Source organism: Staurois parvus, unplaced genomic scaffold, assembly GCF_062004578.1.
Source record: "Staurois parvus isolate SC_StPar_1 unplaced genomic scaffold, SC_StPar_1.0 ptg000965l, whole genome shotgun sequence".
NCBI lineage: Eukaryota > Metazoa > Chordata > Amphibia > Anura > Ranidae > Staurois > Staurois parvus.
Window position 1 is genome coordinate 864184 of NW_028318761.1, and position 16411 is coordinate 880594.

Here is a 16411-nt window from a genome sequence, read left to right on the forward strand (position 1 = left end):
TTCCCCATCACACAAGTTCTCTGGCACATGTAGCGGTTGGCCATTATCTGCTAACCATTTGGCTGTCCCAAGGGAGCTTAGAATTATCAGTGGACTCTGTGGGCAAGGCTAACGTTCCCCAATATGGGAACACACAATATTGCAGCTTGTGTTCTAGGTGTCGGCTAGCTTTTGTCTTTTTGGGGTGCTGATTTTGGCCAAGACTCCTGTATGGAACACTCACCTCCCCAGAGACTGACACTGCTGTCCAAATATGTTCCCTGTACTACTTCATTGACACACACTATACAAGAAGTGTGTAATATCCAGGACACCAGGCGTGACACCAGGACACAACTTACACACAGTAAGCCTGCCAAGGAATGCTAGAGACACAGAAAAGTTGGGAGAATAAGAAGAAGGCCTTCTGTTGTTTGGACTATCATTATGCTGGACTAACTGGACCCAGACTAAGTTTGCTTTACACCCCGTGTAACATCTTGCCCCGAGATTGGTTGGGGAGCATAGGATCTTTAGCTGCCTGATTCTAGACGTGTGTGCCTATGGAATTTATGTGCCCAGTGGACACTTGTTCCTCACTTCATTCCCTCCCCACCTCTTGTTGCCAAAACACTGACATGTGAATGAGCAACAAGTTGGATCCAAGTGGTATGTGTGGAGCAGATAGACAATTTGCCCATTAGGGCCCCTTCTTCTCTGGGGGACATTGCATGTAACTGGTCTCATCCATAACTGATAGTCCTTCCAAGAGCAGCTTTCAAGTCATGTGACTTCTGTGTAATGCCAATCCCAACTAGAGATGAGGTGATGGGAGACATCTTGACAGAGTTGGGCCACAGGATCCCCCCACATTGTCTACTTGGCTGCACCCCCCTTTTGGCAGTCTACACAACTCCACTCCACCAAGCTATGTAGAAGTCCCTGGATGGAATGAAGAGCTACTCCAAACGTGAACAATGTAACGTGAATGGAGTGTTCTGTGTAAACTGTTGCAGCATTTCACAAGAGGAAGCAAACCAAGATTGGGAGTAGCTGCAGACAGCAAGCAGACAACTTCAATCTTTATGAATCCCAGCTTAGGATTGAAGGAGCTGGTTTACCTCTCGGAAACATGCAATCCTATCTGCTACAGTCCTAAAGCTGGACTTGCCAGAAAACACTTCGTTTGGACATTACCAGAAATTCCAGGTAAGCAAGATTGTCCAGTGCAGCTGGAGCTAGCAGAGTCCTGCAATGCTTTAGGGACATGCAGATCAGCTCCAACTGCAATGAAGAAGATTGCCGACCTGCAAAGGCTGAAGAAGGCTACAACACAGGGCACTGTCCAAGATAAATAGAACATTTATTACCAACAATCAATAGAAAACTATAAAACATCATAAAAAATTGTAACTAAACTAAAATTGCTGCCTGAAATAGGCTCCAAGGCTGGGCTGGTCCTCGTCTGGTTCCACCTCCAGGGCTTGCTCCAGGGCCTGGATCCAGCGGCACATCCAGTCCAGGAGGCCACGAATGTCAGGATCGGGGAACAATGTAGAAAAAGCCAAACAAAATGTATTATCTGTAATAAAAAAGGAGACAGACTTGCTTCACACAACAACAGCATGCAATGCTTGTCTACCTTTGTCCATTATCCTGAAAGCACTCTATGCTGTTGTCACCTCATAATTGGAACACAGAACTTACATTTCTTTCCTGGATGATATCATGGCCCAAGGAGTGAGCTTGGAATCCTTAGTCCTAGATTACCCGCTTCCCACCCGCAATGTACTGTGGCCAGGCGGCAGCTACAGGCAAAGCAATGTACTTGTACGTCACTCTGGCTGTACTAACACAGGAGGCACACCACACACCCGAGCCGGCACACAGCACTCCCCTCCCCCGACTGCTGTGTCTGGTGGATACAGCGGAATGAAGATCCCAGTGATTGTGACCCGGTGATCATGTGATCTCTAGGTGATCCCAATGTAAGCAGTTATTATGAATCAATCTCATTCATAACAGCTCTGCTTCTCCTCCTAGTGAGCTGTGATTGGCCCACAGCTGTCACATGATACATGGGGCCAATCACAGCACCCTGTACCATGTGACCAGCTCCAGCCAATCACAGATCACTATCTTGAGCTGTCAAAAATCTAACTCACTGATGACAGTTGATGAATGAGTTCAGTTCTGACAGCAAGCTTTGCATTGCAGGAGAAATGACCATTATTTCTACAGCAAAGAAAAATGTGAAAAAAAAATCCCTGATCACCCCCCTCCCCCCACAGTAGTACAATGGTTACTATGGTAACATCCTACTATTCTGATAAAAGTATTAAAAAAAAAAGTTAAATACCATATTGAGAATTTTGTTTTAAATTTATTTAAGGTTTTTTTTTTTAACTACTTGCCAACCACTTACCTGCATTTTGTGGGCGAGCAGCAGCTCTTGGCAAAGTGACATAATCTGCATCGCTTCCTGTTTTGGGGTGTCAATGCGCCTGCGCCCCCCCACTGCCCCCCCGGTCAGTCCAGGGAGAGAAGAGAGAACACGGCACCGAGTAAAAGCACCACTACATTGTATACACACGTTAGATTAGCACATTTAACCCTTTGATGGCCCCGTCACCCAGCCAGTGCCATTAGTACAGTGTCAGTATATAGAATGTTTCACTGATCTCTGTATTCCTGCCACTAGTGACATCAGACAGTGTCAGGGTCAGTAAGCCCCTCCCAGCCAGGGTCAGCTGGCGTTAGATTGGCCGCACACTGTCGCACTCACGCTATAGGTCGCTGATCACCGCCATTACTAGTATAGTGTTTGTACGGATCAATATATTGATCATGAACAGAACTATACTAGTGCCGGCTTTGTATAGTGTCCCCAATACTCAGTGTTAGCCGGATCGGCCCGGTCACTGCCAGCACTAGTGTTCAGCCCCTCCACTGTTCTTCACAGAAGATTTGTACCAATTGTGGGCCAAGGCAATTTATACACCACAATACATGGCCGCCCCCCAAATTCAGCTCTTGTCACACAATTCACATGGAACTCTATCACCGTTTATGAAATTAAAACTTATTGGGCCGAACCCTCAACATGGACATTACAGAAAAGAATGAATTGCAGTCATATTGGTCCGCAGACCCGATTCATTGTATGTCCGTGTTCTCTGCTGGTACATATATGTCCAACATGGACCAGCAATGTACTGGAACGTCGCTGGACTTGGACTGGTTATACCGGGAGGATGCTTGCAGCTACAGGCACCATTCTAGTGCTGGTTTATTAGCTGGAGGGCGGCTTTCATGTAAAAGTAATCCTAGTGGCCAATTAGCTGCAGAAATGTTTTTACAAACAGCGAGATGGGACATCATTATAAATGATTTCCTATAGCAGCAAATCTGATGAGATGAATGAAGTGGGTGTAAAGTGGAAGCAGTGGATGTGCAGGGAGCAGCATCTTGAGCACAAAGCACTTTATGTTGTGGATGGATTTGCACACGGTTCAGTTTCCTTCATTTATTGATAAACCCCATAAGACCAATGAAGTGGGTGTAAAGTGGAAGCAGTGGATGTGCAGAGAATAGGATTTGGAGCCCCGAGCTCTTTATCTCTGAATGTCTCCACATATTTGTAGTGTATTTGTGATGATTTCTGTGCACACACAATAGGACAGCGCTGTGACACATAATGCTCTTCTAGATGACAGGGAATCCTTCCCTTTGTTACAGCAGCAGTCCGCTAGAAGGTTTTTGTAGGTTTGGAGTTGTTACACATAGCGCGGGTTTTATCCATTTATAGTGATGACATCATTGCCCAAATCTGGGGGTCACCAGCCATTTCCACCCTTTACTCCCAGCTGGGGGGCTTTGTATCCATATACCAGATGTTCTACAGGACTAAATCTGCATTCAATGTTACTGCAAAATCAAAGCGGCCAAAACCCCTCCCCCGAGGAGTCATATATTTCTGTCCCCCTTGGTGGGAGTGGAGGTGACCCCTCTATAAGGATCTACAGTCCATACACACCCAGCACAAGGCCGGGGTCACACTACCAGACGCTTCTCGGGGCTGCAGTTCCTCTGAGCTCTAAAAGGTGGGGATCTCACTTCTACCCAGACAGGAAGTCTCTATGGAAGACAGGAAGTGATGTCAGGTACAGACAGGAAGTTACATAAATGAGGAAGTAGAGAGGAGACATTCCTGGATCTGGCAGCAGAGGAGGTAATACGTAGATGAACCCCTTCAGGGGGAGGAGTTGATGATAATATATTTGCTCCCAAAGCTGGCCTACATGGTTCAGTTTTATCGTTCAGCCAGCGGGATGACCATAAAAACTGAAGGGATTCCCCCATCCACACATTGGAGGTGGATGGGGGAATCCTCCCCGCTGCACTCTTGTATTCTGACAATGGGGGGAATCCTCCGCTCTCAGAATACACAGATCAGCACTGAAGCTATTGGCTGCAGCCGCTGGGGGAGTGGCTTTTATCCGGCAGTGGCCACACATGGATGGAAATGTGAGCGATCCCTGCTGAACCAGCTGAATTTCCATGGATCTATGGTCACCTTCAGTGACTTCCTCCCCTCCCCCTCATCTCCTTCATGATGGAAGTCATGCTGAGATCATCTCCCATTGGCTGAGCAATATTCTCATTTGTCTCTCAGCTCCTTCTTGCTATTCCTCGTCCTGCCTGTTGTTTCCTTGGATTGATTTTCTGTGTAGTGACCCCGGCTTGGTCTCTTGGATGCGCTCGTCTGTTGCTTGCCCTGACCTTTCTCCTGATTCCTGGATCTCCTCCTCATCTCTCCTCCATATCCTCTTACACAGCTTTTCTCCACACCTGCAGTGACCCTGGGGGGAGGAAACTTGGCACCAGCACGCCGCCAAATCCATCCCCACCATTAGGGGCTCTGGAGACAATTGTCTGCTATTTACACTCCGTTCCTCCGCACGTCACCTGATCACATGACAGCTTACTTCCACAGATTCCGGACAGATTTCTGGATGGTAAAGGTCAAAGGTCACTCTTCAGTTTAGGAGAGGTAGGACGCACCCAGGAACTAGGATTTGGTTTAGATGGGAGCCTAATATAGAGGACCCCTCAAATCTCCCCATCCAAATGTCCCTCCATCCAGAGTCTATATGTCATAGGATTCTCTGACTCTGGATGGAGGGACATTAGGAGGAGGAGCTATGAGGTCAGTGTGATGTCATAGGATTCTCTGACTCTGGATGAAGGGACATTAGGAGGAGGAGCTATGAGGTCAGTGTGATGTCATAGGACATATAGATTAACCAAAATTATTGGTAGTTGTGATTTATACACAGCATGTTTGTTACAATGAATGTTTTATTATATCTTTCAGAGTGGAATCCTCGGGGATGATAATATTGATGTTAAAGAAGAGTATAAAGAGGAGGATGAGGAGTATGGAGTGATGGAGGAGTTTTCAGAAGGACACAAGGATATGATGGAGCCACCTAATACCAGGAACCCCCCAGAGAGATGTCCCCATCCTCTGTATTCCCGGGATTCCACACAGGAAGGTCACACCATCCCTCACCATCAGGTAGATGAGGAACAATCACTGATAGTATCATTAGGATCTGTACATTATCTGCATTGTTACCATTGATGTCATTTTTATTATATATTCAGAGTGGAAACCTGAGAGATCCTAAAGTTGAGGTTAAAGAAGAGATAAAAGAGGAGGAGGATGAGGATGGGGGGATGGAGGAGTCAGAGCTTCTAAAAGAACACAAAGATCTGTACCAGGACACCATGGTGGAGTCATCCAGCTACAGGAACCCACCAGAGAGATGTCCCCATCCTCTGTATTCCCGGGATTCCACACAGGAAGGTCACACCATCCCTCACCATTATCAGGTAGATGATTGACAACTGAAGTTCTGCTTTATAACAGTTTTGTTTGTTACAATAATTTATTTATTTCAGAGTGGAATCCTCGGGGATGATAATATTGTTGTTAAGGAAGAATTTATAGAGGAGGATGAGGAGTATGGAGTGATGCAGAAGTCCTCAGAAGGGCACAAGGATATGATGGAGCCACCTAATACCAGGAACCCACCAGAGAGATGTCCCCGTCCTCTGTATTCCCGGGATTCCACACAGGAAGGTCACACCATCCCTCACTATTACAAGGTTGGTGGGATGGAGCATCTAGAGCATGGACTTGTGGAGACAATTTGTGGATTTTTCATGTTAGTTTATATTTTACAGATATTATTTTCTCTTATTTTAGGATGAAGATCTAATAAATGTAAAAGTTGAGGTGAAAGCAGAAGAAGAAGAGGCGTATGTGAGGGATGATCAGCAGTCTATGGAGGAGGATGGAATAACGGGGACATTTATAGAGGAGGACACTCCTACAGAGATCAGCACAGGTGGGTCATGAACACTAAATCCATTCCTCCACCCATACTGCTCACTGATTGGTCCAGAGTAGGGCGGGGACTGGGTGATATCAGCCTGTAATCCCCTGGTCACTTTCCTGAGCTGTGTTCCCCGTCCTGTATTCCTGGATTTCTCTCGGATAATCTTCCTTCTCTGTGCTGCAGACACAATTTATGTATCTAGACTGGATTTATGGAGGTTCTGGGGTTCAGCTAAATATTAATTCATTGCCTCTGCTACACCTAGGCACCTGTCAGAACCTGGACTTGAACCCAGGAACTCTACTGTGTCTGGCAGAAACTCTTCTCACTGAACTACCTGATATAATGGACGGCACTCTGCTTATCCATTGCTGTGTTTTCTGCTGAGCCTTGAACTCTCTGCTCCTCCCATGAACTTCCTGATTTAAGCCATGTCTCTGCACTTCCTGTTTGGCAGATTTTTGTGCCTTCTCCATCCAATATCTTGCCCTTGTCTCTCCTGCTACCGTCTGTAGCTTTGCTATTGACCTTTGTCTTGTTCCTGGGCTATGATTCTGCTTCATCCCAACCTGCAGCCACTTGTTACTGACCCTTGGCTTGTTTATTGACTACTACTACTGTGACCTGGTACTAACGCAGCAAAACCCATACCCACCATCTGGAGCTCTGGTGATACTGGTTAGTGCTTAGACCCCGCACCTCAGGTGAGCCCATGTCATCTGTCAGGGTGACCTGCCTGTATACCTATCCTGTTGGTTGGTCTTCTGCTATAACTACTGGTCTCTGAGCCTGACCTCTGACCGGCACAGGAAAATCTGACCCAAACATGGAGGCCGCTATAGCAAATGCCGTGGCTGCTTTCAGGCAGCAACTTTCAGAACTGCAAGAGTTCGGTGTTACCTACCAAGAAAAATGTTCTGGAAAGTGTGTTAAAGGGGCAACAGGCGGAAATCCATGCTCTGCAAAGACGATTGCTGGACTTATGTTCCCGCGATGTTGCTAACACAGGTATGCCTCTGTCAGTCAAGTTCAATGGAGACCGACGCCATTACAGAGGTTTCCTTAACCAATGCCACATTTTTTTCCAGATGCAACCTGCTGCATTTAATTCTGAGAAATAGAAAGTATTGTTTGTTATAAACCTCCTGACTGAGGAAGCCCTAGCTTGGGCCTCCCCCCATATAGAACAAGACCGCATTGACCAGGTCTTTGATGATCCCAACCATTGTGCTACTGCTGAAGCAAAGCTGCATAGTTTACTGCAGGGTAGACGCTCTGTTTCTGAGTACACAGATGAATTCTGATGATTGATCTCAGATACCACCTGGAACCCAGCAGCACAAAAGAATCCCATTAATCGTTGAAATTCTGGAAAGACTCCGCACTGCTAAAGTCTTTACAAAACCTGACTTACGGGGGCATATAACCTGGTATACATTCATCAAGGAGACAAATGGAAAGCCACCTTTAGAACCAGATATGGGCACTTCGAGTCCCTAGTTATTCCTTTTGGCCTATGCAACGCTCCCACGACTTTTCAGCACTTCATCAATGATGTGTTTTGACATCTGTTGGACCAGTTTGTTATTGTATATCTGATGATATTCTCATCCTTCCCGATAACTTGGAGGATCATCTCAAGCGTGTCTGCACTGTATTCGAAAGATTAAGGAAGAACCGACTTCAAACTGGAGAAATGTGAGTTTGAACAAACCCAGATCCAGGTCTTGGGATTTATTATCTCTTCAGAAGGAGTGAGCATGGATCCCGAGAAGATCAAGGCAGTGGTGGATTGTCCTGTACCTGGAAACGTGAAGGAAATACAATTTGTTGGATTTGCCAACTTATGGGAAATTCATAAGAAACATCTCTAAGGTAATCGCACCAATTACAGAGCTGACAGAAAGGAGTGCCCTTTGTATGGTCACCTGAGGCACACACTGCTTTTAGTAAGCTAAAGTTTATTTTGCATTTCTACACCAATATTGGTACATCCTGATCCTGAACTACTCTCTTAATATCTCTCACCTTGACTATTGTAACTCCCTCCTCATTGGCCTACCTAATCGCTGGCTATCCCCTCTTCAGTCTATCATGAATGCTGCTGCCAGACTCATCCACCTTACTAACCATTCTGTATCTGCCACCCCTCTCTGCCAATCCCTCCACTGGCCTCCATTCAGTGTCCTCCACCCCTCTCTGCCAATCCCTCCACTGGCCTCCATTCAGTGTCCTCCACCCCTCTCTGCCAATCCCTCCACTGGCCTCCATTCAGTGTCCTCCACCCCTCTCTGCCAATCCCTCCACTGGCCTCCATTCAGTGTCCTCCACCCCTCTCTGCCAATCCCTCCACTGGCCTCCATTCAGTGTCCTCCACCCCTCTATGCCAATCCCTCCACTGGCCTCCATTCAGTGTCCTCCACCCCTCTCTGCCAATCCCTCCACTGGCCTCCATTCAGTGTCCTCCACCCCTCTCTGCCAATCCCTCCACTGGCCTCCATTCAGTGTCCTCCACCCCTCTCTGCCAATCCCTCCACTGGCCTCCATTCAGTGTCCTCCACCCCTCTCTGCCAATCCCTCCACTGTCCTCCACTCAGTGTCCTCCACCCCTCTCTGCCAATCCCTCCACTGTCCTCCACTCAGTGTCCTCCACCCCTCTCTGCCAATCCCTCCACTGTCCTCCACTCAGTGTCCTCCACTCCTCTCTGCCAATCCCTCCACTGGCCTCCATTCAGTGTCCTCCACCCCTCTCTGCCAATCCCTCCACTGTCCTCCACTCAGTGTCCTCCACCCCTCTCTGCCAATCCCTCCACTGGCCTCCATTCAGTGTCCTCCACCCCTCTCTGCCAATCCCTCCACTGGATTCCCATTGTCCAACAGATAAAAGTCAAAATATTAACAATAACATATAAAGCCATTTATACCTCTGCCCCAAGTTACATCACCGATCTTGTCTCCAAATATCACCCAAACCGTCCTCTCCACTTCTCCCATGCCCTCCTGCTCCTCCTGCTGGAGGAGTCAATACCCCAATGATGGTGGTCTTCAGGATCAGTCCAGTCTTCATCTTGGTTGTTCTCCCCCCATCCTCACTCTCTGACCTCTGGTGGGGCTCAGCCCCGCTGTTCTTCATGACTAAATCATGGAGTAAATAAGGAAGTGCAGTACTTCTTGTGTTGGGAAGATGGCGATGAGTGATAGAGGGGGTGGGGACCCTCGTCCTATAATCCCCTCATCACTGTCCCTCCTATAAAAGACAGTTCTGATTGTTTCCTCACTCTCTGACTAAGGTCCATGAATAAAGAAATGACCTGGTAGGAGATCAGAGGAGCAATTTCCTAGTTCCCTTGAGGGTGGAATTGTAAGCTCCTCAGAGATCAAGCTGCCTGATGTGGGCGGAGTCCTGGTTTGGGGAGCCAATCAGCTCCTGTCTAGTAATCCTCTTTGTCTTTGTATTTTAGTCCATGGCCGGGAGATGAGGAAAACCTCCAAGGATTGTCTCACTTTGTCTCCAGACTGGAAAGTAGAAGATGAGGACATCACACAGTATAGTCCAGGAGAAAACCCGGCTCCCTCCAATGTCCATCCGGCACCACCCAGTGTAGATGGACCATCGGATTCCTCGTATCCTGAGGAACCTCAGACTGTGCGGGACCGGTCCGGCCTTCCAACAGGGAAGAGCTTCTCCTGTACTGAGTGCGGGAAATGTTTCCGTTTTAAATATGATCTCAAGGTGCATAACAGAATTCACACAGGAGAGAAGCCGTATTCCTGTCCTGAGTGTGGGAAATGTTTTTCACAGAAGTCCCATCTCTGCAGACATCGGGATCTCACACGGGAGAAAAGCCGTATTCTTGTCCTGAGTGTGGGAAATGTTTTTCACGTAGGTCCTATCTTCAAATACATCAGAAGTTTCACAGAGGTGAGAAACCACATTCCTGTCCTGAGTGTGGGAAATGTTTTTCACAAAAGTCTAATCTTTACAAACATCAGAGATCTCACAAGATCAATAAGCCATATACCTGCCCTGAGTGTGGAAAATGTTTTTTAAAGATCTCCCATCTTTCCACACATCAGAGATCTCACGCTGGCAAGAAGCTGTATTCCTGTCCTGAGTGTGGGAAATGTTTTGAACAAAAATCAGAACTTGTTACACATCAGAGGAGTCACATGGGGGAGAAGCCATATGTCTGTTCTGAGTGTGGGAAGTGTTTTCGTGTTCACTCCAAACTTAAGGTGCATAAAAGATCTCACACGGGGGAGAAGCCGTATTCCTGTCCTGAGTGTGGGAAATGTTTTTCACAGAAGTTCAATCTTAACATACATCAGAGATCCCACACGGGGGAGAAGCCATTTTCCTGTTCTGAGTGCGAGAAATGTTTTTCAGATAAGTCCAGCCTTAAAAATCATCAGAGACTACACACAGGTGAAATGCCGTATTCCTGTCCTAGGTGTGAGAAAGACTTTGTACGAAAATCGGAACTTGTCACACATCTAATGTATCACACAGGGCAAAAGCCATATTCCTGTTCCAAGTGTGGGAAATGTTTTGTACGAAAAACGGTACTTGTCAAACATCAAAGGTCTCACGTATAAATACTGTATTCCTGTCCTGAGTGCGGGAAATGTTTTTTTAGACAAGTCCAGTTTTTACAGACATCAGAGATCTCACATGGGGGAGAAGCCACCTTCCTGTCCTGAGTGAGGGAAATGTTCCTCACTGAAGTCCTGTCTTCCCATACATCAGGGGTCCCACACAACCCTGGAGGTGTATTAATGCCTTGAGTTCCGGAAATGTCTTCTAGATGAATGTTGCTGGACATCCCAGGAGATCAGAGGTCACCAAAGACATGGATGAAGTGTTGGGACCGGGTCGGCCATTGATGGTAGGAGAAGAATAAAAATGGAGTCCTGCTCTGTGATTGGCTGAGTACATTTTGTGGTGGAAGAATTTGTAACCATGTAGGGGTCTAAAAAAAATAAATCGAGGAACAAATGTGACCAACATTCTGGCTGTATTTATTTTCTATGAACATTGCCTCCATCTAGTGGCCATAATGTAATTTTCTATAAATAGCCCCCTTATCTTCCTTGGTCAGACAGGGCTTCATCCTCATCCCTGAGATCACACTCCGACACGCATGAGTACAGTAGACTCTGCAGCACACAAGTCAATGACACCAACCATTGATGTAACATGGAAAATACCACACTTGGCCTTTAGATGGCGCTAAGTATAATAGCAATTAGCGCCATCTAGTGGCACATGTGTTATTTTCCATATTAAATCATGGAAAACATTCAAGAAGCGGATCTAATAACATCCATTTTCCCCCCATTCACACAGGAGGAATGGACATGCACTTTCACCAGGTGAATGGTTCTACACATTCTTTATGAATAGACCCCCAAACGTCAGGAGATGTTTCTATAAAGACGGGAAGTATGGAGCAGAGAAATTAATAGACCTCCCAGCAATGTTATTACCAGGCTGCAGCTAGGGGGAGCTCTAATGTCACCCCAGCAGAGGGATCCCATCTAGCCCACATTAACCCTCTCACTGCCAGAGCTGTTTCTGCAGGATTTTGCACACATGGGAAAATGCAGATTTTGGTCCTGAAGATGAGATAAACCCCCAAACATCTATTCTGTGACATCAGAGGCCCTGGAGAATAAAATGGTGGTGATTGTTAAGGTGTTCCCCGTACACAGATTCCCCTTCATATCCGCCTTTATTTCCTCCTTTCCCCCATGCAATCAGTAAGGTGGGGGAAGGGGGCCAATTATAAGAACTGATCTCCTGTCCATCTCTCCCTGCATCCGCTGAAAGCTCCCCCTCTTCTTCCTACTGCCGGCTTTTAGTGGCTGAGGGGAGAGATGGGCCGAGGATCGGTTCTTGTACTTGTACCCCCTCATCCCCACCACACTGATTGCATGCTACTGTCTGCCATGCGATTTATCCTGTTTTCCAGCCCCCTCTACCCCATCTGCCTCCTCCCAAACGCTGCCTGGCTTTCCCTCCCATCCCTCCTGCCCCTACCACTGGCTGCTACAAGCACACGGGATGTTTCAGGATGGAGAGTGGGGGAAGGGGTCATTAAATATTTCATTTACAGGCCTCTTCCTTTTCAGAATGAGCGCACTGGCTGTGTCCATCCATAACTGAAGCATACTACATATTATTTCCCTGGTTTCAGCCTATGATTGAACAGGAGTCTGTAGCTGGCCCCTGCTCATTCATTCTGCAGTACATCTGAGGATACAGAGAATCGGATTAAGGAATGTTCCCAATCCCTTTCTCCATCTCAGAAGTGAGACATCGGGGGTCTGTTTAGACCCCTAGTGGTTCACAAATGCCCCCAAAAAATATATTGTGAAAAAATTGTAAAAACTTAAAAAAATTCTAACATTTAAAACAATTGAAAAAAAATGTCAAAAACAATTGGGATTCATTTAGATTTGCAGTATTTTTTGTTTCCATAATACATTTTTATTTGGTTTTACAAATATAGTTACAACAACAAAAAAACAAAATTTGTACAGTGAAAAGCGACACAATATCACAGTCTAGGTGCTGCGTTAAAGTTTAAGAAAGAGAAAAAAATAAATATTGAATAATTCCTAACAATCCTTCTAGTTCCAGGAAATAATCATTTTAGAGTATCCAAGAAAAGGTTAAACATAATAATATCTGAGGTTCCGGTTCTGAACCCGGTGGACCGGGGAGTCCAAGCTTTGTCAGATTTGGTCATATTTAGGTCTGCTAAAGATTTCTCATAGATGAAGTGGGTCTGGACTCGCTCAATGACGTCTTTTAGAGAAGGGGTGGAGTCTTTTTTCCAGTGTCTAGTAATGGTAAGTACTGATGCTAGAAGAATATGTGACACTAGATGGCGTCTAGGCGCATTTCCGTGGGCTAAAGTCTACTTTTCATTGGAATCCATCTGCTTTTAGGTGGCAAAGACATTTACTAAAGAAAGAGTCTAACAAATAGACGTGAAAGTGAATTTACTAAATAGGCACAATACAGGAATCCGTCTAAGAAAGCAGATGTCCTAGAAGCACGTCTAACTGAACGAACAATCACTGCAGAGACATGTTCACGTTGAAATCTGCTTTCCCAAATATCTGGACTTCACTTTAAATAATATATTCCTTTTAAACAAATTTTTCAGTGGATAAAAAAAGTTTTTTTAAAGGAATTCATGAAAGTCAAGAACTAGACGCTTTTCCAAGGTCTATGGCCGGATAGAACTGAGCATGTGCAGGACACAATTTAGCCGTCTGCCGTGGGCGCTTTCTTTTTAGACACTGTTCAATAGTAAATCTCAGTGTGGAGTCATCTGACAGACGGCACTCGATTGCGTCTCCTGTGTGTGCCCTTATCCGAGCATGCAGCCTGGCAGGTCAGGAAAGGGGGGATGAGCGAGCCCCCCCTCCTGAACCATACCAGGCCACATGCCCACAACATGGGGGGGTGCTTTGGGGCAAGGAGGGCTTCCCTCCCCAAAGCACCTTGTCCTCATGTTGATGGGGACAAGGGCCCTTTCCCCACATCCCTGGCCAGTGGTTGTAGGGGGTCTGTGGGCGGGGGTCTTATCGGAATTTGGAAGCCCCCTTTAGCAAGAGGGCTCCCAGATCCAGGCCCCCCCACTAGTTGAATGAGTATGGTATACATGGTACCCCTACACATTCATAAAAAAACAAAACATGTAGTGTGAAAAAAGACAGGAGTCTGTCTCTGACAAGTCCTTTATTAAAAGAAGAAAACAAAAAGAATGTCCCCCCCGCAGTAGATCCAACGTAAATCACAATGCCCACCAACACCTGAGAAAAACGATTAAAAACAGGCTCTGCTCCCGACGATGGCTTCCAGACGTCTGCTTCTGAGGTGGCTTGACAGTTCTTTAATATATAGGGGGCGGGGCCACCCAGGTCATGCATGAGACCCCACCCCATGTGACATCATTAGCAACATAAAGGAATACGCCCTGAAAGCCTGGAGGTGCTTATTGGATTTTGGAGTCCTGTGTGTAGCTAGACTGCCGAAATGTCTCTCACATGTGGTGCCCCCATACTCGGGAGAAGTAGCAGAATGTGTTTTGGGGTGTAATTCCACATATATCCATGGCTTGTGTGAGAAATATATCATTTAAATGATAACTTTGTATAAAAAAAGGAAAATGTTTTTGCCATTTTTAAAAACTTGTGACAAAAAAATAAAATCTTCCATGGACTGAACATTTCTCAGAAAATTCCTTGTGGTGTCTACTTTCCAAAAAGGGGTCATTTGGGGGTCTTTGTACTGCAATGATATTTTAGCACCTCAAGAAATGTGATGAGCAGTCAGAAAGTAAAAGCTGTGTAAATTCCATTATCTATCCCATAGTCTGTAGACGCTATAACTATCACCAAACCAATCAATATACACTTACTGGGATTTTGTTTTTACCGGAGACATGGAGCAGAATACAATTTGGCCTAAATTTATGAAGAAATTTTAGTTTATTGGATATTTTTTATAACAGAAAATATAGTTTTTTTGTAATGTTGGTCTTTCATTTATATGGAACACACCCAGTGCTGAGCAAATACCACTAAAAGAAAGCTTTATTTGTGTGAAGAAGGATATAAATGTTGTTTGGGTAAAGCGTTGCATGACCGAGCAATTACCAGGTGAAATAGTGCAGTGCTGAATAGTAAAAACGGCCTGGTCATGAATGGGGGAAACCTTCCACAGTTGATTGGATCCAGAGAACAGAACAATCTATAGCTGATCATACACTGTTAGTTCTTTTGTTCAGATTTCTCCTTCCACACAAACAAGGTGAACGGAGGAATCCCTCCCACTGGGAATACACTGATTGGTGGCTGCAGACGCTGATTGACAAACATTTCCCATCATATCCCTGAGACAGAAACAACCAACGTTTGTTGTAGGAGAACAGCCACACACGGAGCGGAATGTATTATTATACAGGATTTATATAGAGCCAACAGTTTGCTCATCACTTTACATACAATATGAGGGCAGACAGGACAATTCCAATACAATTCATTACAGGAGGAATCAGGGGGCCGGCTCGTTACAGCTTACAATCTAAAATGGAGGGTAACCTGATACAAAAGGTAATAGTTGGGGGGATGGGCTGATGGAGAAAATAAAAGTACAGATATTAGGTGGGGGCAGGATAGGCTTCTCTGAAGAGAAGGGTTCTCAGGGATCATCTAAAAGTGCACAGAGTGGAAGATAGACAGATTGGGGTAGGGACTTCCATAGCATGGGAGAGCCTTGGGAAAAGTCCAGGAGACGAGCATGGGAGGAGGGGAAAAAGGAGCTAGAGAGTAGGAGGTCTTGGGAGGAACAAAGAGAATAATTTGGTTGGTGTTCTGAGACCGGGTTAGTGATGTTGGTGGGGGCTGAGCTGTGGATGGCATTGTAAGTTGTTAGTGATTTGAATTGAATTTGTTGGGTGAGTGGCAGCCAGTGAAGGGATTGCAGAGAGGAGTTGGGTTGGTCTTTGGTGAATCCACCACATTAAATCAGTGTATGGTCATCATAACCCGAATGGTGTGTATGAGTAGCGGGATGATGAATAACGTCCTCCCAGGAGGAGAGACCATTCCCAATCATCCTACAAGACTTCCATTCAATGTCAATCTGCAGCTTTTACAGCCGGCAATGGGGAGGGGATCGAAGTACGGACTGAACTTTTCCTGTTCTGTTCTTTGTCCAAATGGCGGACTATTTGCTGATATATAGTAGCTGTTTGTCCACCACTTCTAGACAGAACACCTTCCTTCCTGTCATTGGTGGTAAGAAACCAGCGGATGGCAACCAGTGATGTCACCCGGCCCCAGCCATGTAAGTAAAGGGGCGGGGATATCATGACATCACTAAACAAAAAGTGTCACATGCTCATTTTGGGTAATGACATCACCCTGGAGACCCCACATTCACTATATTCACTCTCCCCGGACCCCACATTCACTACATCTGGTCTCCCACAGTACACACAACATGG

General features: G+C 45.9%; 2 protein-coding genes across 2 annotated transcripts; both read left to right on the plus strand.

The window, feature by feature from the left end:
• The first annotated feature begins 1707 nt into the window (after window positions 1-1707).
• LOC149441623 (uncharacterized) lies at window positions 1708-6938 on the plus strand. Its single transcript, XM_089657117.1, has 6 exons — window positions 1708-1767; window positions 5357-5560; window positions 5650-5877; window positions 5947-6153; window positions 6254-6395; window positions 6844-6938. The coding sequence occupies exons 1-6, from the start codon at window positions 1708-1710 to the stop codon at window positions 6936-6938; spliced, it is 936 nt and encodes a 311-aa protein (XP_089513243.1).
• A 2913-nt stretch (window positions 6939-9851) lies between these two features.
• LOC149441624 (uncharacterized) lies at window positions 9852-11387 on the plus strand. The gene has a single exon (XM_089657100.1). It carries the CDS (start codon window positions 10176-10178, stop codon window positions 10980-10982), a length of 807 nt encoding a protein of 268 aa, XP_089513226.1. The 5' UTR covers window positions 9852-10175; the 3' UTR covers window positions 10983-11387.
• Window positions 11388-16411: the final 5024 nt, after the last annotated feature.